The sequence below is a fragment of the Lithobates pipiens genome, unplaced genomic scaffold, assembly GCF_037356315.1.
Source record: "Lithobates pipiens isolate NorthernLeopardFrog02 unplaced genomic scaffold, aLitPip1_a1.2 Scaffold_23, whole genome shotgun sequence".
In the NCBI taxonomy this organism is placed as follows: Eukaryota; Metazoa; Chordata; class Amphibia; order Anura; family Ranidae; genus Lithobates; species Lithobates pipiens.
Window position 1 is genome coordinate 177,370,600 of NW_027507785.1, and position 27,129 is coordinate 177,397,728.

Here is a 27,129-nt window from a genome sequence, read left to right on the forward strand (position 1 = left end):
AAAAATAAAAATAAAAATAAAAATAAAAATGAAAATAAAAATAAAAATGAAAATAAAAATGAAAATAAAGATAAAATGAAAATAAAAATAAAAATAAAAATAAAAATAAATATAACATGAGAATCAAAATCAAAATCACAATAAAATAAAATAAAATAAAAAACAACAAAACAAACAATCGGTCGGAGGAGGAGAACATACCGAGAATTTATAAAAAAATATGTAGATTTAACCCCACTACTTAAAATCAAAATGCTCAATATCACCCTTATTATTAAAACACCAAGCTTGCACAACCAATGCCCAAGAGTTCACATAATAATAAGAACAATATAAAGAAAATATATAATGTATATGTACCTTCTCAATAAATATACACTCTTTACAGAAATGTGCATAAGAAATGTGCATAAAAAAAAAATTCAATGAAAATGCTAACTACCATAAAAGAGCTGCATTACCCCCCAATAAGGATCATATCATCCTAGTTCAAAAAACAATCTAAAGAACATTCAATGGGACCACCACAGGGCAGCGAGGCGGCCAACCCCCCAACAAACAAAATTCTTGTCAGGAATTATTGATGAAACTATTGACATCCAGCTCGATATTCATACCCACTGGTGCCAAACGCCTCATCAAAAAAATCCACCTCGTTTCCCTTTGTGACAGGTCCCTGATTCGGTTTGAACCCCTCCAAGAATGGTGGACATGGTCAATACCGCAAAACTGTAACAGGGATGGATCCTGCTGGTGGTGCTCTTTAAAGTGCATAGACACACTATGGTACTTATACCCCTTTCGTATATTCGCAAGGTGCTCCGAAATCCGGACCTTCAATTGCCTTTTAGTGCGTCCCACATAATAAAGTTTACATGGGCACCACAGTAGATATACTACATAAGTCGTGTTACAGGTCATGAATTCCTCTATCTGGAAGGATTCCCCGGCCCCGTTGGTCACTGTAGCAATGCCCCTATTGATCTCTGAAACCGTCCTGCAACATATGCATTTCCTGCATGAAAAGAATCCTTTTAGATCCCCAGAGATGGTGATTTTCAACGGTGGATCTAAAACCTTCTTGACGATCCTATCACCAATATTAGGAGCTCTTCTGTAGATGAATCTGGGAGCGGTTGGTAAAACCGCACCCAGATATCTATCTTTCCCCAAAATATGCCAGTGTTTAGCAAAAATAGATTCTATGTCTTTATATTGGTGATGGAAACCCGACAAGAATTTAAATTGGTGTTGCGTTCGATCATTGCTTTTTAACCGGTCTTGCAGACATACATGCCTAGGTGTATTACCCACTTCCTCTATCACTTTCTCAAGGTAAGTGCAATCATACCCCTTCTGCAAAAATCTTTCCTTCAATATGCCTGACTGGGACGCAAAGTCCATATCAGTGGTGCAATTTCGGCGGACTCGCAGGAACTGGCCTTTCGGTACATTTCTTATCCACGAGGGGTGGTGTCCACTCCTCGTTGACAAAAAACTATTTCGGTCCGTAACCTTAAAATAAACTATCGTACTTAAGTGATCACCATCTCTAGTTATAGTGAGATCCAAAAAGTTGACAGAAATAGGGCTGATGTTGAAGTCCAATCTTATGTCATTCAGATGGAGTTCAATTGTTCTGCAAATTCGTGGATAGTGGGCTCAGTACCCAACCAGATGATCAAGATATCATCAATAAACCTCCGGTAAAAGATCAACTGATGTGGTCTATTAGAGAAGACAGCCCTATCTTCCCACTCTGCCATGAAAAGATTGGCCAGGCTTGGGGCATACTTGGCACCCATAGCCACGCCAACCTTCTGTGAGTAGAAATCTCCCCCATACCAAAAGTAGTTATGGGACATGCAAAAATCCAAGGCATGGCCCACAAACACCTTTTGAGCATGGGGGATATCATCCCTCCTGCTTAGAGCCCAATTAAGGGCCAGGAGTGCATCCTGGTGTTGGATGATGGTGTAAAGACTAGCAACATCCGCTGTTGCCAAAAAAACTTCAGCATCAGGGGGAATTTGTATCTCATTTAGCGCCTTTAAGAGGTCTGTAGTATCCCTTAAGTAAGCCCTTGTGTTTTTAACACTAGGTTGGAGGACTCTATCAAGATACTCCCCCAATCTAGCCGTAACTGAACCTATACCGTTGACTATCGGTCGTGGGGGGGGGGGGTGATTTGGTCCTTGTGTATTTTTGGTAGGGTGTAAATAACTGGTATCCTACACGCACTTGGTACCAAATATTTAGTTTCTTTAACGTTTAAAACCCCTCTACCATAGCCCCATTGGATCAAAGCCTCCAGTTGGTTTTTATACTCATCAGTAGGATCTCCATCCAATTTCCTATAAGTAGTGATGTCACCTAATAATGTCTTTAACTGGCTATCGTAGAAAGATTTATCCAAAACAACCACCCCCCCTCCCTTATCCGCCGGGCGTACAATGATATCTTTTCTGTCCTCTAAGGACTTAATCCCATCCTTAAAATGACGAGCATTAACACCTTTCTTAAGAGGTAATGCATCCAAGTCGTTGAGTACCAAATTTTTAAAAACTTCGACAAAATGATTACTGGGGATCTGAGGGTTGAACAAAGAGCGATTTTTTAAACCACTATCACTATGGGTATCAACTGAGCTCGTAATAGAACAACCCTTAGAGGGGTGCATGAGAAAATGCTTTTTGACATTTAAAGAACGCACATACTTATGAATGTCCATAAAAACATCAAATTTATTCATCATTCTTCTCGGTGCACACTTCAGGCCCGTCTTTAGAATATTCAATTCTTTGGTTTCTAGTTGTACCTTGCTTAAATTAAACACCCCTCCATCTACATGTCCCTCATCCTTTTTCTTGGATTGTCTATATTGCTTTCGTTTTCCCGCACGACATCCTCTCTGTTTTTGCCCATTGGCCCGCTGTAATGCGGGGGTGTATTCCTCTGTCCCATATGGGTCCCTATACCTCGTCCTCTTGGGGTTCCCCCTCCACGCCCTCCTCTCCCCCTCTGATTTAGAAAAGGTGGAGGAGGGGGATGGTAGGGAGGGTACATATTGTCATTGTACCTCCTTTCCGCAACATCCTGCCCTAATGGTGTAAACCTATTATACATAGGTAGCGTGAAGCCCCTGTTACTGTCTAGTATATCTTGTGGCCATCTGTGATCTCTGAAAGGTGGATAAGGTGTAGGGTGATGGCCACAAGATATACTAGACAGTAACAGGGGCTTCACGCTACCTATGTATAATAGGTTTACACCATTAGGGCAGGATGTTGCGGAAAGGAGGTACAATGACAATATGTACCCTCCCTACCATCCCCCTTCTCCACCTTTTCTAAATCAGAGGGGGAGAGGAGGTCGTGGAGGGGGAACCCCAAGAGGATGAGGTATAGGGACCCATATGGGACAGAGGAATACACCCCCGCATTACAGCGGGCCAATGGGCAAAAACAGAGAGGATGTCGTGCGGGAAAACGAAAGCAATATAGACAATCCAAGAAAAAGGATGAGGGACATGTAGATGGAGGGGTGTTCAATTTAAGCAAGGTACAACTAGAAACCAAAGAATTGAATATTCTAAAGACGGGCCTGAAGTGTGCACCGAGAAGAATGATGAATAAATTTGATGTTTTTATGGACATTCATAAGTATGTGCGTTCTTTAAATGTCAAAAAGCATTTTCTCATGCACCCCTCTAAGGGTTGTTCTATTACGAGCTCAGTTGATACCCGTAGTGATAGTGGTTTAAAAAATCGCTCTTTGTTCAACCCTCAGATCCCCAGTAATCATTTTGTCGAAGTTTTTAAAAATTTGGTACTCAACGACTTGGATGCATTACCTCTTAAGAAAGGTGTTAATGCTCGTCATTTTAAGGATGGGATTAAGTCCTTAGAGGACAGAAAAGATATCATTGTACGCCCGGCGGATAAGGGAGGGGGGGTGGTTGTTTTGGATAAATCTTTCTACGATAGCCAGTTAAAGACATTATTAGGTGACATCACTACTTATAGGAAATTGGATGGAGATCCTACTGATGAGTATAAAAACCAACTGGAGGCTTTGATCCAATGGGGCTATGGTAGAGGGGTTTTAAACGTTAAAGAAACTAAATATTTGGTACCAAGTGCGTGTAGGATACCAGTTATTTACACCCTACCAAAAATACACAAGGACCAAATCACCCCCCCCCCCCCACGACCGATAGTCAACGGTATAGGTTCAGTTACGGCTAGATTGGGGGAGTATCTTGATAGAGTCCTCCAACCTAGTGTTAAAAACACAAGGGCTTACTTAAGGGATACTACAGACCTCTTAAAGGCGCTAAATGAGATACAAATTCCCCCTGATGCTGAAGTTTTTTTGGCAACAGCGGATGTTGCTAGTCTTTACACCATCATCCAACACCAGGATGCACTCCTGGCCCTTAATTGGGCTCTAAGCAGGAGGGATGATATCCCCCATGCTCAAAAGGTGTTTGTGGGCCATGCCTTGGATTTTTGCACGTCCCATAACTACTTTTGGTATGGGGGAGATTTCTACTCACAGAAGGTTGGCGTGGCTATGGGTGCCAAGTATGCCCCAAGCCTGGCCAATCTTTTCATGGCAGAGTGGGAAGATAGGGCTGTCTTCTCTAATAGACCACATCAGTTGATCTTTTACCGGAGGTTTATTGATGATATCTTGATCATCTGGTTGGGTACTGAGCCCACTATCCACGAATTTGCAGAACAATTGAACTCCAATCTGAATGACATAAGATTGGACTTCAATATCAGCCCTATTTCTGTCAACTTTTTGGATCTCACTATAACTAGAGATGGTGATCACTTAAGTACGATAGTTTATTTTAAGGTTACGGACCGAAATAGTTTTTTGTCAACGAGGGGTGGACACCACCCCTCGTGGATAAGAAATGTACCGAAAGGCCAGTTCCTGCGAGTCCGCCGAAATTGCACCACTGATATGGACTTTGCGTCCCAGTCAGGCATATTGAAGGAAAGATTTTTGCAGAAGGGGTATGATTGCACTTACCTTGAGAAAGTGATAGAGGAAGTGGGTAATACACCTAGGGATGTATGTCTGCAAGACCGGTTAAAAAGCAATGATCGAACGCAACACCAATTTAAATTCTTGTCGGGTTTCCATCACCAATATAAAGACATAGAATCTATTTTTGCTAAACACTGGCATATTTACCAACCGCTCCCAGATTCATCTACAGAAGAGCTCCTAATATTGGTGATAGGATCGTCAAGAAGGTTTTAGATCCACCGTTGAAAATCACCATCTCTGGGGATCTAAAAGGATTCTTTTCATGCAGGAAATGCATATGTTGCAGGACGGTTTCAGAGATCAATAGGGGCATTGCTACAGTGACCAACGGGGCCGGGGAATCCTTCCAGATAGAGGAATTCATGACCTGTAACACGACTTATGTAGTATATCTACTGTGGTGCCCATGTAAACTTTATTATGTGGGACGCACTAAAAGGCAATTGAAGGTCCGGATTTCGGAGCACCTTGCGAATATACGAAAGGGGTACAAGTACCATAGTGTGTCTATGCACTTTAAAGAGCACCACCAGCAGGATCCATCCCTGTTACAGTTTTGCGGTATTGACCATGTCCACCATTCTTGGAGGGGTTCAAACCGAATCAGGGACCTGTCACAAAGGGAAACGAGGTGGATTTTTTTGATGAGGAGTTTGGCACCAGCGGGTATGAATATCGAGCTGGATGTCAATAGTTTCATCAATAATTCCTGACAAGAATTTTGTTTGTTGGGGGGTTGGCCGCCTCGCTGCCCTGTGGTGGTCCCATTGAATGTTCTTTAGATTGTTTTTTGAACTAGGATGATATGATCCTTATTGGGGGGTAATGCAGCTCTTTTATGGTAGTTAGCATTTTCATTGAATTTTTTTTTATGCACATTTCTTATGCACATTTCTGTAAAGAGTGTATATTTATTGAGAAGGTACATATACATTATATATTTTCTTTATATTGTTCTTATTATTATGTGAACTTTTGGGTATTGGTTGTGCAAGCTTGGTGTTTTAATAATAAGGGTGATATTGAGCATTTTGATTTTAAGTAGTGGGGTTAAATCTACATATTTTTTTATAAATTCTTGGTATGTTCTCCTCCTCCGACCGATTGTTTGTTTTGTTGTTTTTTATTTTATTTTATTTTATTGTGATTTTGATTTTGATTCTCATGTTATATTTATTTTTATTTTTATTTTTATTTTTATTTTTATTTTCATTTTATCTTTATTTTTATTTTTATTTTCATTTTTATTTTCATTTTTATTTTTATTTTCATTTTCATTTTTATTTTTATTTTTATTTTTATTTATATTTATTTATTTTTATTTTATTTTTATTTTCATTTTTATTTTTGTGTTTACTTTTATTTTCATTCTTCATTATATATAATTTTTTTTTTCCTCATTATTGTATGGCATAGCTATGGTGGATCCATTTAAGATGTTGGGAGTCGGTGAACATGCGTTTTTTCACTACATATATACACTGCTTAGGACTCGCTGATTGGAGGTGAGGGGGTCGGTAGTGTACTATGTGTGACATAGTTGTGTGCATATTTGTGGTATCTATTGTTTGATTCCGCTTTAAAACAGCATTATCTGTGGTTTTTTCCCTGTTTGATTTGGATGACATCTCGATGGGAGTGCAGTGCAGACGACTGAAAATCATCAATATTTTTTCCAGGATATCACTCAGTGCTTGGTGTTTGCTCAGGTGATGTGGCGGTGCTTCTTGGGTGCATTAAGATGGCGCGGGTGTAGGGGGAGAGCTACGAGTAGGATGTGGGCGTAAGGGGGAGGTCTTTTGAGCCGTTCGCCATAACTAAGTTTAGGTATTGGCGCATGCGCAGCTCATTAGCGACACCTGGGTGCACCATGATGGCGCGGGTGTAGTGGGCGGTCTGGGGAGGCAGGCGGTGTTGTGCGTGAGGACAACGACGCCCAGACTTGGCCAATCAGCTCACGAAATTTACGAGCGTCCCTGGATGCTCCGCGCATGCGCGCCGAGCTAATGAAAACATCTACTACCACGATTTGATCGGACAATGAGTTAGAAGGGTAGGTTAATGTGCCTTCTTTGTTATATGTGTCTGCATTTGTCCGATCGGCATGTGAGCAATGGGGGGGGGATATTGGGAGCGCCTGTCACACATAGAGGTGGGTAGGTGTTGGGGATGGTATTGAAGTTGATCCACCCATTGTGGGATCTCGTCGGCCAATTGGAAAACATGGGGGGGAGTGGTTACTTGGAGGGGGAGTGGTTGGTCGCCTGTGGCTGCAAATAAAAGGGGGGTTGTTACAGCTGGATAGCCAAACCCATGAGGAAGTCCATTGGACGAAACATGTCGGGGGCGTGGCTATACGGCGACCAGCACACACAATAATTAGTTTGATAGAAGGCGGAGGGAGGAGAACATACAGATTGAAGGACGGAATATCACCATTTGGCGCTGGTTTCAATTTGAGCTATCTGCTGTCAGGTACCACACAGATACCTTGTATAGAGACGGTGCTATGTGACTCTACCTAGCTTGTTTCCAGTATACCTACCAATGCCTATGAGGGAAGAACCTTTAAACTGACCAGTGGATTGTCTATTTGAAGTGCCTGTTTTTAATTGGATCCATGTGAGTGTGATTTTAAAATTTGACGTTTTATTAAACTAGCTTTACATTATTGCACTATGGGAAGTTTCTTTTGTCTCCTTGAGGTAATTATGAGATAATAAGTGACTATCCTCTGCCTGCGAAGTTCCCATAAGAAGTGGCTTGGAGAAAATAATCATCACTTATATACATTATAAGCGTTTTTGCCTGACACGAGAGTGCTGGGCAATACTTTTGGTGAGTTTTTTATACAAGGGGGGCACGAGCACCAAGGTTGCGGTGGAGGTCTTTCACTTGATGGACACTTGGCTACAGAATGTTTATCTGAATTAATTATTTTTTTGAACTATTGCCACCATTATGGTTACTGCTCTCCATCAATTTTCCTTGATTGAAGATTAATTGAATCCACTTTGGAACTGCACATTTTTATTAGAGCACTATTTGTTCTTGTGTTCATTTTTAATTTTTCACCTTTTGTCACTTATTCACAGCATCACTTTTTGTGTGATTTATATATTTTTGACTGTAAATCTTTTTTTTTTGTTCGATTGTATATTGTTGCTATTTCATCAATATTTATTGTATTGTTGATCATTTGTTATGCACATTTTTATTCTCACGTTGGGTATTTTTTGGTTATTATAGCACACTGATAATTAACAGTGTGGAAGTTGTATAGCGCCACTAGGTGCCTTTGTTTGCATTTCAAGTGTTAGATTTGCTTTCTTTCCACCTTCTGATAGATATATTTAATTTTTAAGTGGCAGCTGGAGGGAGGGGGTGTGTGAGCGCTGTGATGATATACTAATTGGGAGGTCATTGATAGTGTATCTTAAGTTGTTTAACCCCTTGATCGCCCCTAGTGTTAACCCCTTCCCTGCCAGTGACATTTATACAGTAATCATTTTTATAGCAATGATCTCTGTATAAATGTCAATAGTCCTAAAAATGTGTCAAAAGTGTCCGATCTGTCCACTGCAATGTCGCACTCCCACAAAAAATTGCAGATCTCCGTCATTACCAGTAAAAAAAAAATGCCATAAATCTATCCCCTGTTTTGTAGATGCTATAACTTTTGTGCAAACCAATTAACCACTTGCCGACCGCCTAACGCCGATGTACGTCGGCAGAATGGCACGGGCAGGCATAAGCACGTACATGTACGTGATTTGCCTCCCGCGGGTCGGGGGCCCGATCGGGCCCCCGCCCGGTGCCTGCGGCGGTCGGTTTTCGTTCGGGAGCGATCCCGGACGAGGGGACGGCCATTCATTCATGGCCACCCCCTCGCGATCGCTCCCGACGAATAGAAATCCCCGGTGACATCACTTCCTCTCCTGTAATGTAAACACAGGAGAGGAAGTGATGTATTCTCTCCTCCGTGTCGGTATTTTTCGTTCCGACACGGAGGAGAGCGGATCAGTGAGTTGCACCAACACATCCCACACACAGTAGAACATGCCAGGCACACTCACACCCCCCCTTTACCCCCCGATCACCCCCCCAATTACCCCTGCCCCCCAGTCACAGTGACACCAATGTCATTTTTTTTTTTTTTTTTTTTGCATTGGTGTCATTTGTGACTGTAATAACTGTTAGGGCAGTTAGAGTTAGCCCCCTTTAGTTCTAATGTACCCCCCTAACCCCCCCAATAAAGGTTTAACCCCGTGATCACCCCCCGTCGCCAGTGTCACTAAGGCTGGGTTCACATTGCAGCGGTTTATGAGAACGAATGTGATTCGCACCGCACTGCAGTGCAAATCACATCCGATCTCTGTGCGATTCGAGTTCAGCCATTCGCCGCACCCGCCGCACCCGCCACACCCGCCGCACCCGCCGCAAATTCGCACGGGACCCTTTTTTTGGCCCGCAGCAGAATCGGATCGCATGGGTGTTCACACCATGCGATCCGAGTTTGCAGATCGCACTGCGATATGCGAACTGATCTGGGGGTGTCAGTAACATTTCACTGACACTCCCAGCAGTTCGCATAGGGCAGTGTGAACTGCCGCCGGGAGGCATGCGATGCGGGAACCCGCCGCGGATTCGCGGCGTTTCTGCATCGCTCCAGTGTGAACCCAGCCTAATAAGCGATCATTTTTCTGATCGCCGTATTAGTGTCCCAGGTGACGCTAGTTAGGCAGGTAGGTATTTAGGTTCGCCGCAGCTTTTTATAGCGCCAGGGACCCCCATATACTACCGCATAAAGCCCCCTGATTGCCCCCTAGTTAACCCTTTCACCAGTGATCACCATATAACTGTTACAGGTGACGCTGGTTGGTTAGTTATTTTTTTATAGTTTCAGGGCACCCGCCATTTATTACCTAATAAAGGTTTAACCCCCTGATCACCCGGCGGGTGTCATTTGTGACTAATAACTGTTAGGGCAGTTAGGGTTAGCCCCCTTTAGTTCTAAGGTACCCCCCTAACCCCCCCAATAAAGGTTTAACCCCGTGATCACCCCCCGTCGCCAGTGTCACTAAGGCTGGGTTCAGATTGCAGCGGTTTGAGAACGGATGTGATTCGCACTGCAGTGCAAATCACATCCGATCTCTGTGCGATTCGAGTTCAGCCATTCGCCGCACCCGCCACACCCGCCGCACCCGCCGCAAATTCGCACGGGACCCTTTTTTTGGCCCGCAGCAGAATCGGATCGCATGGGTGTTCACACCATGCGATCCGAGTTTGCAGATCGCACTGCGATATGCGAACTGATCTGGGGGTGTCAGTAACATTTCACTGACACTCCCAGCAGTTCGCATAGGGCAGTGTGAACTGCCGCCGGGAGGCATGCGATGCGGGAACCCGCCGCGCATTCGTGGCGTTCCCGCATCGCTCCAGTGTGAACCCAGCCTAATAAGCGATCGTTTTTCTGATCGCTGTATTAGTGTCACAGGTGACGCTAGTTAGGCAAGTAGGTATTTAGGTTCGCCGCAGCTTTTTATAGCGCCAGGGACCCCCATATACTACCGCATAAAGCCCCCTGATTGCCCCCTAGTTAACCCTTTCACCAGTGATCACCATATAACTGTTACAGGTGACGCTGGTTGGTTAGTTATTTTTTTATAGTTTCAGGGCACCCGCCATTTATTACCTAGTCTCACTAGTGTACCCCTAAATTTAGGGGTGTCTACTTTCCAAAATGGGGTCATTTGGGGGGGGTTTGTGCCATCTTGGCATTTTATGGCCTTCAAAACTGTAACGCCCTTAGAAAGCCTGAAGGCGGTGCTTGGTTTTCGGGGCCCCGTACGCGGCTAGGCTCCCAAAAAGTCCCACATATGTGGTATCCCCGTACTCAGGAGAAGCAGCAGAATTTATTTTGGGGTGTCATTTCACATATGCCCATGGCATGCGTGAGCAATATATCATTTAGTGACAACTTTGTGAAAAAAAAAAAAAAAAAAAAAAAGTTTGTAATTTTCCCGCAACTTGTGGCAAAATATAAAATATTCCATGGACTCAACATGCCTCTCAGCAAATAGCTTGGGGTGTCTACTTTCTAAAATGGGGTCATTTGTGGGGGTTTTGTGCCATCTTGGCATTTTATGGCCTTCAAAACTGTAATAGGTAGTGAGGAGTGAAGTCAAATATTTACGCCCTTAGAAAGCCTGAAGGCGGTGCTTGGTTTTCGGGGCCCCGTACGCGGCTAGGCTCCCAAAAAGTCCCACATATGTGGTATCCCCGTACTCAGGAGAAGCAGCAGAATTTATTTTGGGGTGTCATTTCACATATGCCCATGGCATGTGTGAGCAATATATCATTTAGTGACAACTTTGTGAAAAAAAAAAAAAAAAAAAAAAAGTTTGTAATTTTCCCGCAACTTGTGGCAAAATATAAAATATTCCATGAACTCAACATGCCTCTCAGCAAATAGCTTGGGGTGTCTACTTTCTAAAATGGGGTCATTTGTGGGGGTTTTGTGCCATCTTGGCATTTTATGGCCTTCAAAACTGTAATAGGTAGTGAGGAGTGAAGTCAAATATTTACGCCCTTAGAAAGCCTGAAGGCGGTGCTTGGTTTTCGGGGCCCCGTACGCGGCTAGGCTCCCAAAAAGTCCCACATATGTGGTATCCCCGTACTCAGGAGAAGCAGCAGAATTTATTTTGGGGTGTCATTTCACATATGCCCATGGCATGTGTGAGCAATATATCATTTAGTGACAACTTTGTGAAAAAAAAAAAAAAAAAAAAAAAGTTTGTAATTTTCCCGCAACTTGTGGCAAAATATAAAATATTCCATGAACTCAACATGCCTCTCAGCAAATAGCTTGGGGTGTCTACTTTCTAAAATGGGGTCATTTGTGGGGGTTTTGTGCCATCTTGGCATTTTATGGCCTTCAAAACTGTAATAGGTAGTGAGAAGTGAACTCAAAAATTTACGCCCTTAGAAAGCCTGAAGGCGGTGCTTGGTTTTCGGGGCCCCGTACGCGGCTAGGCTCCCAAAAAGTCCCACATATGTGGTATCCCCGTACTCAGGAGAAGCAGCAGAATTTATTTTGGGGTGTCATTTCACATACGCCCATAGCATGTGTGAGCAATATATCATTTAGTGACAACTTTGTGTAAAAAAAAAAAAAAAATTTTTTTTTTGTCATTATTCAATCGCTTGAGGCAAAAAAATAAAATATTCAATGGGCTCAACATGCCTCTTATCAATTTCCTTAGGGGGTCTACTTTCCAAAATGGGGTCATTTGGGGGGGTTTTGTACTGCCCTGCCATTTTAGCACCTCAAGAAATGAGATAGGCAGTCGTAAACTAAAAGCTGCGTAAATTCCAGAAAACGTACCTTAGTTTGTAGATGTGACAACTTTTGCGCAAACCAATAAATATACAATTATTGACTTTTTTTTTACCAAAGACATGTGGCTGAATACATTTTGGCCTAAATGTATGACTAAAATTGAGTTTATTGGATTTTTCTAATAACAAAAAGTAGAAAATATCATTTTTTTTCAAAATTTGCGGTCTTTTTACGTTTATATCGCAAAAAATAAAAATCGCAGAGGCAATCAAATACCATCAAAAGAAAGCTCTATTTGTGGGAAGAAAAGGACGCAAATTTTGTTTGGGTACAACATTGCATGACCGCGCAATTACCAGTTAAAGCAGCGCAGTGCCAAAGTGTAAAAAGACCTCTGGTCATTTACCAGCAAAATGGTCCGGTCTGAAAGTGGTTAATATACACTTATTGTGATTTGTTTTACCAAAAATATGTAGAAGAACATATATTGGTCTAAACTGATGAAGATTTTTATTTTTCAAATTTGGGAGATATTTATTATAGCAAAAAGTAAAAAATATAGTTTTTTTTTTTTATAGCGCAAAAAATAAAAACCACAGAGGTGACCAAATACCACCCAAAGAAAGCTCTATTTGTGGGAAAAAAGGAAGTCAATTTTGTTTGGGTACAGCATCTCACGACCATGCAATTGTCAGTTAAAGAGACACAGTGCCATATCGCAAAACATGGCCTGGTAATTAATATTAATGTATTTTAAATGCTTCTGTAAAGTTTTTTTCTTCCTGCACTCCCTTCTTCTGGGTGGACCACAGCTGTTCCACATTATATTACAGGATTTAAAATATGTTCAACTGTTTGATTTATTTTAACCAATGCTGAAGTAAAATCCTGGTTCCCTAGAGTTCAAATAATTTCAGTAACAATATTTTTTTTGCCATACCCTCTTGACTGCCTCTAACAGGTATCCCATTATTGTTTACTTTTGCTTTTACATCTTTTCCAACCAAAAGTAAACCTGTTAATGCTTATTAAAACACTTGTATTTGCCTGTGGTAGCAACTTGCAGTTACTGTTCTCTTAGCCCTTGTACACACGGTCGGAGAATCCGTCGGAATGTGTCCTATCGGACAGTGTCGTCGGATAATCCGACTGTGTGTGGTATGCATCGGACTGATTCCGTCGGAATATCCGTCGGACCCAATTTTCCAACATGTTGGAAATATTTCCCGACCAACTGGTTCGATCGGACATACTCCGATCATGTGTAGAGAATTTTGATCGGACCAAGTGCCATGCATGCTCAGATCAAATTCCTACATCAAAGCTATTGGCTACTAGCCTGAACGTAGTCCCATCGTAACGAAATTATGTCATCACGTTCTGAATGATCGGATTTTTCGACAACTTAGTCCGACCGTGTGTATGCAATGTGTGTATGTGTGTGTGTGTGTGTATGCAACACAATGCAATGCATTAAAAAAAGGTGTTAACACACAATTAATGTGCATTGAATGCTTTAATGCATGCTTTATGCAATATACATGGTATGAATATGGCCTTACCATAGTTGCCAACAGTCCCCATTTTCCAGAGACATTCATGGAATTCATACCCATGTCCCGGTCTGACCGTGTACCAGGTAGAATTCCATAAAATTGGCATTGCCCCGGACAGCCCCTTGAGCCGTTCGGATTCCCCGTAAAAAGACCGCAGCTTCTGCTCCTAAAATACATGTCCGCAGGCAGGCATTAGAGCTGCACATGCACTGCTCAGGCAAGCTCGGCAGTTCGGGCTCACGCAAGCTCAGCCTAGCTAAGCTGTTTGGGTTTGGGCGGGGGCACAATGACATCATGGTGCCGCTTTAAATGAAGTGGGCACACCCCCAGAGACACCGGTAAATAGAGTGGCCAGGCTGTGAGTAGGGGAGTCCAGGGACCGACCGGGGCATGACTGGACTGAAGGTGATTATTACCCCATCTTCTCTGTACACAACTCCTCCTCATCTCTCTGTGCTGTCAGCTGTGTCCCTAGTCTCTGACCATCTCTATCATGTCCACAATCTCTGAACCCATCTCCTCTATCATGTCTGCACACTCTCCGACCATCTCCAGTAGCATATCTGCTCACTCTTTGACCATATCCTGTAGCATGTCCACACACTCCCTAACCATCCTCTGTATCATGTTGCACACTCTCTGACCATCTTCTGTAGTATGTTCGCACAGTCTCTGACCATCTCCTGTAGCATGTCCGCACACTTTCTGACCATCTCCTGTATCACGTCCGCACAGTCTCTAAACATCTCTTGTATCATGTCCGCACACTCTCTGACCATCTCTTGTATTATGTCTTTACAGTCTCTGACCATCTCCTGTAGCATGTCCGCACACTTTCTGACCATCTCCTGTATCATTTCCGCACACTCTCTGACCATCTCTTGTATTATGTCTTTACAGTCTCTGATCATCTCCTGTATCATGTCCACACAGTCTCTGACCATTTCCTGTATCACGTCCACACAGTATCTGACCATCTCCTATATCATGTCCACACAGTCTCTGACCATCTCCTGTATCATGTCTGACCATCTCTTGTATCTGTTTGATGGGATCTGCCTGGGGGATGGTATTTGGAGTATCTTTATCTGCTGATTGTTAAAATTTCTGGCATACACATATTGCTATTTTTGTGTAGGATCTGGGCCTGCTGTTCCTCCATCCCTCTTTTTTCCTTCTTTTTATCTTCATACGCTCTCTCTCCCTCCCTCTTTCTTTTCTTCTCTCTCTTTCCCTCCCTCTTTCTCTTTTTCTTTCTTTCTCTCACCCTCCATCCCTCTTTCTCCCTTTCTTTCTCTCTCCCTTTCTCATCCTTTCTTTCTCTCTCTTCTTCTTTCTCTCTCCCCCTCTTTCCCTTTGTTTTTTTCTCTCTTTCACTCTTTCTTTCTTTCTTTCTTTCTCCCCCTTTCTCGCTTTCTTTCTTTCTCTATCTTTCTTTCTTCCTCTCTCCCTCCATCATCCCTCTTTCATCTCAGACTATATTTAATCACATCCCCTTTAAGCCACTGACAATATTTAGCATAGTTTAAACCACATCCATTTTTCACCACAGCATGCTACGTGTGCCAAATTTTTAAACTCAGACCTATACATGAATGCCCACCCCTAATTAAAATAATACTCCGTCTACAGAAAAAAAGTGTCCCTAAACATTTTTTGAGAATGTTGTTAATGCTGCCTTAATGAATCCTGTCTTATCCTGTCTCTTGTAAAAGGACCACCTGGAAACCTGTTCTAGATCAGAAAATCAGCTATGTTACTAAGCTTTAGCTCACTTTAACTTTAAAAGCTTCATCATGATGATCCCTTAGTAAACAGGCAAATAATAAATTGTTTTAGATACCAGTAATGTATAACTGAAAAGAAACAATAAACATTGTCAGCTTGCTGTTGACCCCAAGCCCCAGTGTCCCTAAGAAAGAATGCATCTCAACCAATACTCTAAAATACATCAAGTAAACAACATACTTTTTCAGAAAATGCAGCATTCTGCAAATGCTTGTATGCCACATAGATTAGCTAATAAAATATTAAGTTCCATTTTGTGCAACAAACTATCATAACCCTGGACAAAAGTTTATGTTTCTTTCCTTGGGATAAAATTGGAAAGGGTGTAAACCTCAGGCTGTTCTTGCTATCTGTTGGGTTGCTTTACTAAAACCATTTTTGTTATATGAACTTTGATCTGAAAAATACAATGGTTTCCTACACAACAGTATATACTTCTAATATCTCAAGGAAAAGGATCAGTGGTGGCCGCTCATGCAGGGGCACTAGATGCAAGGATTACAATGTTTTTTTTTTTCGAAGCACATAATTAGAGCTGGAGGCTCTAATTGGCTTCAAAAAGGGTGAGGCGCACATTAATATACGCTAATGTCTTCCTGTTTCTCATCCCAGCCAATCAGGAAGCTGGTCCTGAGACCCGATTGTCCAGTAATCCTAAGTCCTGCTCGGCCGGGAGGAGAAGCGACAGACGGATCCTGGGAGGAAATGCAGGAGGATAAGCCATTGAAGCGAAAAAATTTATGGGGTAAGTGCAGGGCTGGCGGGCGATGGGCAAACGATGCAGCGATTCAGCAACGGTGGATGGAAGTAGCGATCAAGCGAGCGCCAGGGGGTGAGCTTGTTTGGCTGGCTGAGGGGCGCTCCCCCAAGAAAATTGAGCACCAGCTGCCACTGAAAATGATAGAGTAAGTAAATAATGGATACAATTTAAACAAGTACAGTATCTCACAAAAGTGAGTACATCCCTCACATTTTTGTAAATATTTTATTATATCTTTTCATGTGACAACACTGAAGAAATTACACTTTGTTATAATGTAAAGTAGTGAGTGTACAGCTTGTCTAATGCCCTGTACACATGGTCGGACTTTACGATGGGAAATGTGCGATCGGATCGCGTTATCGGAAAATCCGATCATGTGTGGGCTCCATTGGACTTTTTCCATCGGAAATTCTGACACACAAAGTTTGAGAGCTGGATCTAAAATTTTCCCACAACAAAATCCGATGTTTAAATTCCGATTGTGTGTAGACAATTCCGACTGACAAAGTGGCACGCATGCTCAGAATAAACTACGGGATGAAAGCTATTGGCTATTGGCCAATTTATAGTCCTACCGTACGTGTTGTACATCACCGTGTTCGGAACGATCGGATTTTCCGACAACTTTGTGCAACCTTGTGTATGCAAGACAAGTTTGGGCGAAAATCCGTCTGAAAAAATCCGTCAGATTTTGTCGTCGGAAAGTCCGACCGTGTGTGCGGGTCATAACAGTGTAAATTTGCTGTCCCCTCAAAATAACATTTTACATTTTCAACACTGTAGATGAAAGCAGTACAGAATCTCCCTGAATCTCTTTCAGCAATATACATAAATGTGATAAAGCCATTATGTTTAAGGCCGCGTACACACGGGCGGACTGTCCGTCCAACTAAGTCCGTCAGACAATCCGACAGACAGTCCGTCCTACTTTTGAATGAACGGACTTGACCACACACGACGAACAGACAGTCCGCTGAAAGCTTGCGCGATGACGTGTACAGCACGTACGACGGGACTAGAAATACGACGTCCAATACACTGCAATGCAACCTTCGGCCGTGTAAATGCTTTCTGAGCATGCGCCATACTTAGTCCGTCCAACTTGCCTACTCACGAGCGGACTGTCCGCTGAAACCAAAGTTTGACGGACAATATTACGGAAATTCCGAAAGACTTAGTCCGCCAGACTGTCCGCTGAAAAAGTCCGCTGAAGCCCACACACAAGCGGATTGTCCGCTGAAACACGTTTCAGCGGACCAAGTCCGTCAGACAGTCCGCCCGTGTGTACGCGGCCTAAGATTTGCCTTCGTATTGACCTCCAGATTTCCTTACTTGAGACTGCTTTTGCTGTATCAGTTGTAGCACATCACTGGCAAGATGGTAGTCCTTTGATCTGGCATCAGTAAACACATAAATAAAAGATCCTGGCAGAGATATTTCCAAGGCAATTTTAATAGCACCCACACTCATCTCAGGACAGTCTCCTCCTCCCTTAAAAAAAACAAAAAAAAAAACATAAATTGTGACACACAGTAGCTCAGAATTCAAACACCTATAGGATTATTTGCAAAAGGATGCGTTTTTAATCTAGACTGTTTAATTGAAATACTTTATGAGATTTAGGGGATTGTTTTTAATTCCACTGGTATACCAATCTGAGTAACTTTTATTTTAAAATCATCCTAATTAGTCTACCTTCAATCCTGTCTACTTTTTGCATTGTCTGCCAACATGATATAATTTTAAACATACAGTATGATGCTAATGTTGCATAGTATACTTTGTAACTTTATATGCTTTGCTCAATCAAGTTAACTAAAAGATATTCCTACAGTGTTAATTACCTTTTATATACTTCATATAGTTTATCCTATGTCTTTGGTTAGACCCAATTAATGCCATAAAAATGGAAAAGATATTTGTAATTATCAACATTCCCTTGAGATTTCTGCTAAAAAGAAGCTGTCACCCCTGCTGGTAAAATAAAATAAAAAAACAGCTACTTTAAATGCTCATTTGCAGCATCTTTAATTTCCATTATTAATTTTTATTCATTTGTAAAGTGTCTTTAAATTTTCTAGGGAATTCAACCTGTACAGGAAAAGTAGATTTTCTGGTACAGTCCCTTCTACCATAGTCCTCTCCTCTTTTAAGGATGTCTAACTATTGTCTATGCTGTCCTAGTTCCTCTGCCCCTCGCTTCACCTCTCTTTTATGCAGTTTCCAGGGGAAGAGCGAAGTGGAAAACTATAGAGTGTCACTTGAGTGACAGCTCTGAATCTGTTAGGGCTGCTTATATCATATCCAAGATGGTGACATCCAGCAGCCTTTTCAAGACTTTTGGATGTCTATGCGCATCTGCATTTGCAGGTAATAAAATACATTCAGTGTACATATCATCTCATAGGAAGTGTGTGGTAGAAATTAATAGCCTGGTGACAGGGTCTCTTAAACTCTACAGCAGGGATATGCAATTAGCGGACTTCCAGCTGTTTCCGAACTACAAGTCCCATGAGGCAAAGCAAGTCTCTGACAGCCACAAGCATGACACCCAGAGGCAGAGGCATGATGGGACTTGTAGTTTTGCAATAGCTGGAGGTCCGCTAATTGCATATCCCTTCTCTACTGTAAGAAATACAGTGTGGGGGGATTTTGTTTTATTGTACTAAAGTAAAATAGCAAAAAAAGCACATATATTTATCTATATTCATTTAAACAGCGGCAAAAGCACATATGCCTTAAAGCTAAGTTCTAGCCAGCTGATCAAAGTCAAATTTTTTAGGTGTCACCCCCCATTTTCCCCCAGATATATAGTTACAAAAGCTGAATAATGACACCAGTCCATTCATTTCAATCTGATTGGGGGTGTGTGTTTATGTACAGTAAGGGTCTAAAGCTCAGTGTGCGCAAGCCCTGGAAGTTCTCACATACAAGGAGAAGGCCAAAGACCAGTTTCAATGGACTAGTCATCCAGTGGTGAGAAATCCTGCAAGACTAGATGAGAAAGGTAAGCAATTGTGTCTTTTACATGCATCCCAAGTTAAAAAGGTGTTAGACCTTTAAGTCGACCAGAGATGGTGTGTTTTTTTTTCCTGCAACCACAAGAAAATTGCTTGATTTCCCCTTCAACACTTCAACAGTCCGTGTTGATGGGAGAATCCCTCCCTCTGAGCTATTGTGTTAAAGCCGCAGGCAATAATCGAATGAAAAATATGATAGGCTGGTTGTACCCAAGTTGACCAACTGATCAACCAGAGTACAATCAGCTTGCCCATACATGGTTTGAATCTCGGCCGATCCCTGTTGAAACGCCTTAAATTTGAACTGTCTATGGCCGGCATTACTATAGGGCAGGGAGGCTCTTATTGTTTGCTTCTCCTTCTGAAACTGTTGGCTGCCTTGCTCTCTTGCTGACCCACTTGCTTCACTAATTCGATTTACTGACTTTGATAAAGAAAATGCTGATGGGGCACCTACCTTTCTAGATATAGATTTTCAAAGATTTACAAAGTCATAGTAGTCAAATAACAGCTAAAAAACTACTGGCAACTAGACATGTGCAGAGTAAAATATTTCGTTTCGGAATTTCGTTTTCGTCCGAAAACTTAATTTATTTAGTTACTCCCGAAATTCGTTTTTATTTATTTCGTTTTTCGTTCAAAAATTGCATTCATCCGAAAATCCACATGAATTACGGTCGAATCTGTCTTGGAAAGCTTATGGTGTCTGTCGAATGTATAAAGAAGATTCGACGGAGCTAACTATATAGCATACTTTAGAACCCTATTAAAGTCTATGGGACTCCAACGTTCAAAATCTAAAGTGCTCATTTTAAAGGCTAATTTGCAAGTTACTGTCCTAAAAAGTGTTTGGGGACCTGGGTCCTGCCCCAGGGGACATGTATCAATGCAAAAAAAAGTTTTAAAAACGGCCGTTTTTTCGGGAGCAGTTATTTTAATAATGATTAAAGTGAAACAATAAAAGTGTAATATTCCTTTAAATTTCGTAGGGGGGGGGGGGGGGGGGTTGTCTATAGTGTGCCTGTGAAGGGGCGCATGTTTCTGGTGCTTAGAACTGTCCCAGCACAAAGTGTCATTTATGCAGGAAAAAAAGTCCTTTAAAATCACTCGCAGCTATTATGAATTGTCGGCTCCGTAATACAGAGAACACTCATTGAAAGTCATTGATAAAAAATAAATAAATAAAAAAGCGTGGGGGTCCCCCAAATTCAATTACCAGGCCCTTCAGGTCTGGTATGGATATTAAGGGGAACCCTGCCTCAAATTTAAGAAAAAATTTGACGTGGGGTTCCCCCTAAATATCCATAACCAGACCCTTCAGGTCTGGTATGGATATTAAGGGGAACCCCGCGTCAAATTTAAAAAAAATTGACGTGGGGTTCCCCCTAAAAATCCATACCAGACCCTTTATCCAAGCACGCAACCTGGCAGGCCGCAGGAAAAGAGGGGGGGACGAGAGAGCGCCCCCCCCCCCCCACCCTCCTGAACCGTACCAGGCCACATGCCCTCAACATTGGGAGGATGCTTTGGGGGTCTGTGACCCCTCAAAGCACCTTGTCCCCATGTTGATGAGGACAAGGGCCTCATCCCCACAACCCTGGCCGGTGGTTGTGGAGGTCTGCGGGCGGGGGGGGCTTATCAGAATCTGGAAGCCCCCTTTAACAAGGGGACCCCCAGATCCCGGCCCCCCCTGTTTGAAATGGTAAGGGGGTACAAAAGTACCCCTACCATTTCACAAAGAAAGTGTAAAAAATGGTTAAATAAAACAAACACACTTTTGAAAAATTCCTTTATTAAAAATAAAAAAATAAAAAAAAGATTCCAGCGGCGGTAATCCACTCTTGCTATCCAGCGACGGACGGTCATCTCTCCAGCGATGGCTCATCTCATCCAGCGCAGCGAATCCTCCATCCTTCTTCTGTCTCCGTGGAGGAGACACTGCAGGCATTCCGGCGGCTGACGTTTCTTATATACGGAGGGCGGGGCCACCCGTCACCTGACCCCGCCCCCCTCTGACGCAAGGGGAAACCCGGTGTTCCCCGTGACGTATGGGTGACCCCGCACCCCTCTGATGTAACGGAAACCTGCCTGTGTTACATCAGAGGGGTGCGGGGTCACCCATACGTCACATGGAACCCTGGGTTTCCCCTTGCATCAGAGGGGGGCGGGGTCAGGTGACGGGTGGCCCCGCCCTCCGTATATAAGAAACCTCAGCCGCCGGAATGCCTGCAGTGTCTCCTCCACGGAGACAGAAGAAGGATGGAGGATTCGCTGCGCTGGATGAGATGAGCCATCGCTGGAGAGATGACCGTCCGTCGCTGGATAGCAAGAGTGGATTACCGCCGCTGGAATCTTTTTTTTATTTTTTTATTTTTAATAAAGGAATTTTTCAAAAGTGTGTTTGTTTTATTTAACCATTTTTTACACTTTCTTTGTGAAATGGTAGGGGTACTTTTGTACCCCTTTACCATTTCAAACAGGGGGGGGGGGCGGGATCTGGGGGTCCCCTTGTTAAAGGGGGCTTCCAGATTCTGATAAGCCCCCCGCCCGCAGACCTCCACAACCACCGGCCAGGGTTGTGGGGATGAGGCCCTTGTCCTCATCAACATGGGGACAAGGTGCTTTGAGGGGTCACAGACCCCCAAAGCATCCTCCCAATGTTGAGGGCATGTGGCCTGGTACGGTTCAGGAGGGAGGGGGGGCCGCTCTCTCGTCCCCCCCACTTTTCCTGCGGCCTACCAGGTTGCGTGATCGGATAAAGGGTCTGGTATGGATTTTTAGGGGGAACCCCACGTCAATTTTTTTTTAAATTTGATGCGGGGTTCCCCTTAATATCCATACCAGACCTGAAGGGTCTGGTTATGGATATTTAGGGGGAACCCCACGTCAAATTTTTTCTTAAATTTGAGGCAGGGTTCCCCTTAATATCCATACCAGACCTGAAGGGCCTGGTAATTGAATTTGGGGGACCCCCCACGCTTTTTTTTTATTTATTTATTTATTTTTTTATCAATGACTTTCAATGAGTGTTCTCTGTATTACGGAGCCGACAATTCATAATAGCTGCGAGTGATTTTAAAGGACTTTTTTTCCTGCATAAATGACACTTTGTGCAGGGACAGTTCTAAGCACCAGAAACATGCGCCCCTTCACAGGCATACTATAGACAACCCCCCCCCCCTACGAAATTTAAAGGAATATTACACTTTTATTGTTTCACTTTAATCATTATTAAAATCACTGCTCCCGAAAAAACTGCCGTTTTTAAAACTTTTTTTTGCATTGATACATGTCCCCTGGGGCAGGACCCAGGTCCCCAAACACTTTTTAGGACAGTAACTTGCAGAATCTTTTCTCTCTGTCAAATCTTTTTTCTCTGTCGAATATTTTCTCTATATAATCTTGGACAAATAGAGGTAAGGTTAGGCACATTCGACCACAGGTTCTATAGACACAGATTGTTGTCAGAGTCATGTCGAATCTCCTATTCTATATCGAACTGTTGTAACAATGAAAACGAAAATAAAGCATTTATTTATGTTGGATCTTTCGTTTTTCGGATTTTGTGCTTTCGTTATCGTTTGTCAAAACGAAAACGAAAATAGCTGAAATTCGGACGAAAATGCATTCGGACGAAAACGAATGCACATGTCTACTGGCAACCCTCATTTGTCTTTAGAGGTGTAAGCTAAAGTCTAAAACCAGTTTTGACCCAGCTCTCTTCTTTTTATTTGGTTCCTCTGGGCCCTTATGTCACAGTGTGTGGTGACAGTGTTTGGGGCGAGTGTTTTGTAAGGCCCACCTCCGTGTTGCTGCTGTATGCGTGAGGCTGGTGAGAAAGAGTTAAAAACACATTTGCTTTGTAAATATAAGAATGGTTGCCAAAGAACTTTGCAAATATATTCTAACTCCTCTTCCTTTCCTTTATATGTGCCTTGAGTAGATCAGTAAAGTTTTATAAAAACATAGGATATTCATTTGTCTTGTTCCATCACATATCTCAATAAATAAGGGAATTATTCCCCATTTCAGGACAGTGGAAAGCGAAGCTATGCAAATCATTTATGCCCCAACGGCCAAATGCACATCCAGAACAGCTGGTGTATAGTGCAAATGTAGCCTAATTTTATAGAGCAATTTATTCCAAACTGCATACAGCTATTTCAGGGTTTTTTAGCCATCATCAGTGCAGTGTATGGACAGCATGGGTTTCTATGGGGTAGGGCTTGAGAATCAATGAGACAGTATAACCCTACAGGTTATGGTGAGAAGGGACTAAGAGAATCAATGGGCAGAGCTATGCATATCATCACTATACTTCACAGCGGTCACATGCACATCCAGAAACGCTGTTGTATTTTGGACAGTGGCGGCCTGCCCCCCTAATCCATGCGCCCATGCCCTAATCTACATGCAGGGCGCCGAAAGCATGGTTTCCAATGTTTTTATTTTTATTTTTTAGAAGTACATGATTAGAGCCAGAGGCTCTAACTGACTTAAAAAAGGGTGGGCTTGGGGCGCTGAGCACTGCGCTCTGAGCCCACTCAGTTGTGTGACATTAGCAAATTAATATTTAATATTAATATTTAATATTAATATTTGCTAATGTCTTCCTGTTTCTCCTCCCGGCCAATCAGAAAGTGGTTCCTGAGTTCTGATTGGCTGGGGGTCCTAGGTCCTGATTGGCCGCAAGTTCTTACTTCTGACTGGCTGGAAGGAGAAGCAACCACAGGGACTTGGAAGGAGACGCAGGGGGAGCCACCTGGATGAGGTAAGTGCAGGGGTTCAAGCGACCGGGGGTGGCGATCGAACGAGCATCGAGGTGTAGTTTATGTGGTTGGCTGGCTGGGTGGGGGGGGGGGCTACGCCCCCCCCCCCCCCCCCCAAGAAAATTGGGCACCAGCTGCCACTGATTTTGGAAATACAGTATAGCCTGATAATATATCATCAGGCTATGAAAATGTAAATGTTGCTCTTTACATTCAGCCCATTTGTATCTGGACTGCAAGGGTAGAGAAAAAGTGAAAACAATGGAGGCAGCTTCCTAACATACCTATTTTATTTAATTCCTTCACTGCCGGAAGCCATGAACAATCATTCTGTGATGCAATGCACTCATGCAATTATTGGAGATCGCTAAACACATTTATAATCTAATCTCATTAGACTCATTAGACTTATAAATGTAATGCTGTACTGACCTGTACATAGAGTTCTTTAAGTTCATTCTGAAATGTCTCTGGATCTGTTGTAAGTGTGACAGGGCCAATTTCTGGAACACAATCCAATTATTGAAATGTTATTTAATTACTGTATATGTATATACATTGATATCATACAAAACAGACTAGTTGCTAATGAGGTAACATAGTATATATTTAAACATGCATTTAAAAACAATTAGATTTACAATTGCAGCCACGCACACCACTTGGGAATTTTGACTATATCCACTTAAAGAGGAACTGCAGTCTGCTCACATAATTTGTAATAAAAACATCTTTGCCATTCTGAAGCTTCCCTCCAACCACTTTGCTTATTAATTTATATATACTGTGATTCTGTACTTACCAAATATTCTGCAGAAATCTCCCTCCACTGAGCTTGGCTGCGTACATTTAAACTGTGGGCAACTGAAGCTGCTGTCTGCTCACTTCCTGGATTTATGCAGACACACAGAGGCACTCTGAAGCTCTCATTAACCCTCTTATGACTCCCCCCTCCTTTCCTGGCAAACTCTCACGAGAGAGCTGTGCATGATGTCATATGCCTAGGAATTTTTACAGACAAGAAACAGGAAGTGGGCTGTATAAGGTATTTACTGGCAGAAAAAAAAATGTTTTACTATCCAAAGTTAAAACAACAAGGGCAGAAGATTTAATGTGGATGGAAAGATGAAAAAATGACTGAAGTTCCGCTTTAAGCCTCATAGACTTAATTTCAACATACACATACTGCAGGAGTAACATCCCATTCAAATGTATGGGAGGTTAGTGTGTAGGTGGAGGAGATAAGTAAGGACCTATGAGGGATGAAAGTGGAGTAGCACAGTTTACTGTATTGGGACAGCTGAAGGGATTTTCAAGTAAAATCTTTTTAATTAAATCAGAGCTAAACTCTCTCAATCAACATGAACTATTTTTAAATCCTCCTGTCTGCAAGCCTGAGCCAAGAGCAGATGGATTCCCTTAATCTATTCTGATGGATTCGTGCTACATACCGTATCTTTCGGACCATAAGGCGCACTTTTTTTCCACAGAAATATGGGGGATATGTGCCTGCGTCTTATAGTGCGAATGTACGCTTGGCACCGCCCCCCACGCCGCGCTCCGGAGCGCTCCGCGGCCTCAGCCTTAGGAAAGGCCGCGGCTTCGGCCTAGCACCGGAGCGGTGGCCATCATGGTGCACCTGCGTTTGCAATGTGATCGCTCCGTCAAATGATGGAGCGATCATTTGTAAACAAACCGGCGTCATGATGACGCCGGTTCCTCTCTCCCCTCTGTGTACAGATCTGTACAGTGGAGGGGAGAGATTGGATGGCAGCAGCGCTGTGCCCACAGCGCTGCTCTGTGACAAGTGCAGTCACAGCCATTCCTCAATTCCCTGCCAATACTCTGCCATACCCTGCCAATACTCTGCGAAGTTCTGTTTAGCACACAACTACTTCACTTTTGATGGCGGGTTCTACCAACAAACCCAAGGAACTGCTATGGGCGCCAATTTTGCACCCTCATATGCAAACTTGGCAATGGGCTTCTGGGAGTCCCGCTTCATCTATAAAAACAACCCTTTTGCAGAAAATATCATTTTCTTTGGGATGGAGCAGTTGACTTAATTTCCTTGTTTATACAACATTGCAATGATAATCCTTATGGACTATCATTTACATCCAATATGGACCCTGACACCATAGCATTTTTAGATTTAGAATTGGGACACGAAGGCCACGCTATTATTTCAAAAATTGATTTAAAAAAATTATACAAAGCCAACCGTGGGAAACTCCTACCTACACTTCCATAGCTGCCACTACCCGAAGTGGATTAAGAACATCCCGAAGGGGCAATTTTGTTGGCTTAGACAAAATTGTACAAAACAAACAGATTATATAGAATCTAGTACAATCCTGAAAACTACTGTAAGTTTTTAGAGAAGAATTACCCTGCACTACTCATAGATGATGCCTTCAAACAATGTCTTCCTGGGAAAGTAGATCGCCCCCCACATGATTTCTCAAGTAGATTTATCACCACCTTCCATGAGTATAAAAGTATGGAAAAAATAGGACCCGCATCTGTGATCTGAACTTCCAGCTCGGCCTTCTGTAACTTATCGTATCTTAAAAAATAAGATTGCACCCAGCAAACTAAAAATCCAAACAAACTCCTCCACGGTCTCAAAACTGATACCCCTAACCGGCATGTACCAGTGCCATAAAGCACTGTGTAAAACTTGTGAGTTTGTCCATCACGGACAAAAATAATTCTCTGCCAAAGGCAGGACCTACACATTAAAAGAATTCTTCAATTGTTCCTCCGAGTTCGTAGTGTATGTACTGAGTTGTCCTTGTGGTCTTATCTATGTGGGGAGGAC

General features: G+C 42.7%; 1 protein-coding gene across 1 annotated transcript in view; it reads right to left on the minus strand.

Moving 5' to 3' along the window:
• HMCN1 (hemicentin 1) overlaps window positions 1-27,129 on the minus strand; it is a 457,974-nt gene that overhangs the window by 372,765 nt on the left and 58,080 nt on the right. Inside the window, exons 2-3 of the mRNA XM_077452653.1 lie at window positions 24,738-24,808; window positions 17,849-18,007 (exon numbers count right to left, since the gene is read on the minus strand). Of these exons, the coding sequence (XP_077308779.1) occupies window positions 17,849-18,007; window positions 24,738-24,808 (230 nt within the window). The remainder of the gene's footprint in view (window positions 1-17,848; window positions 18,008-24,737; window positions 24,809-27,129) is intronic.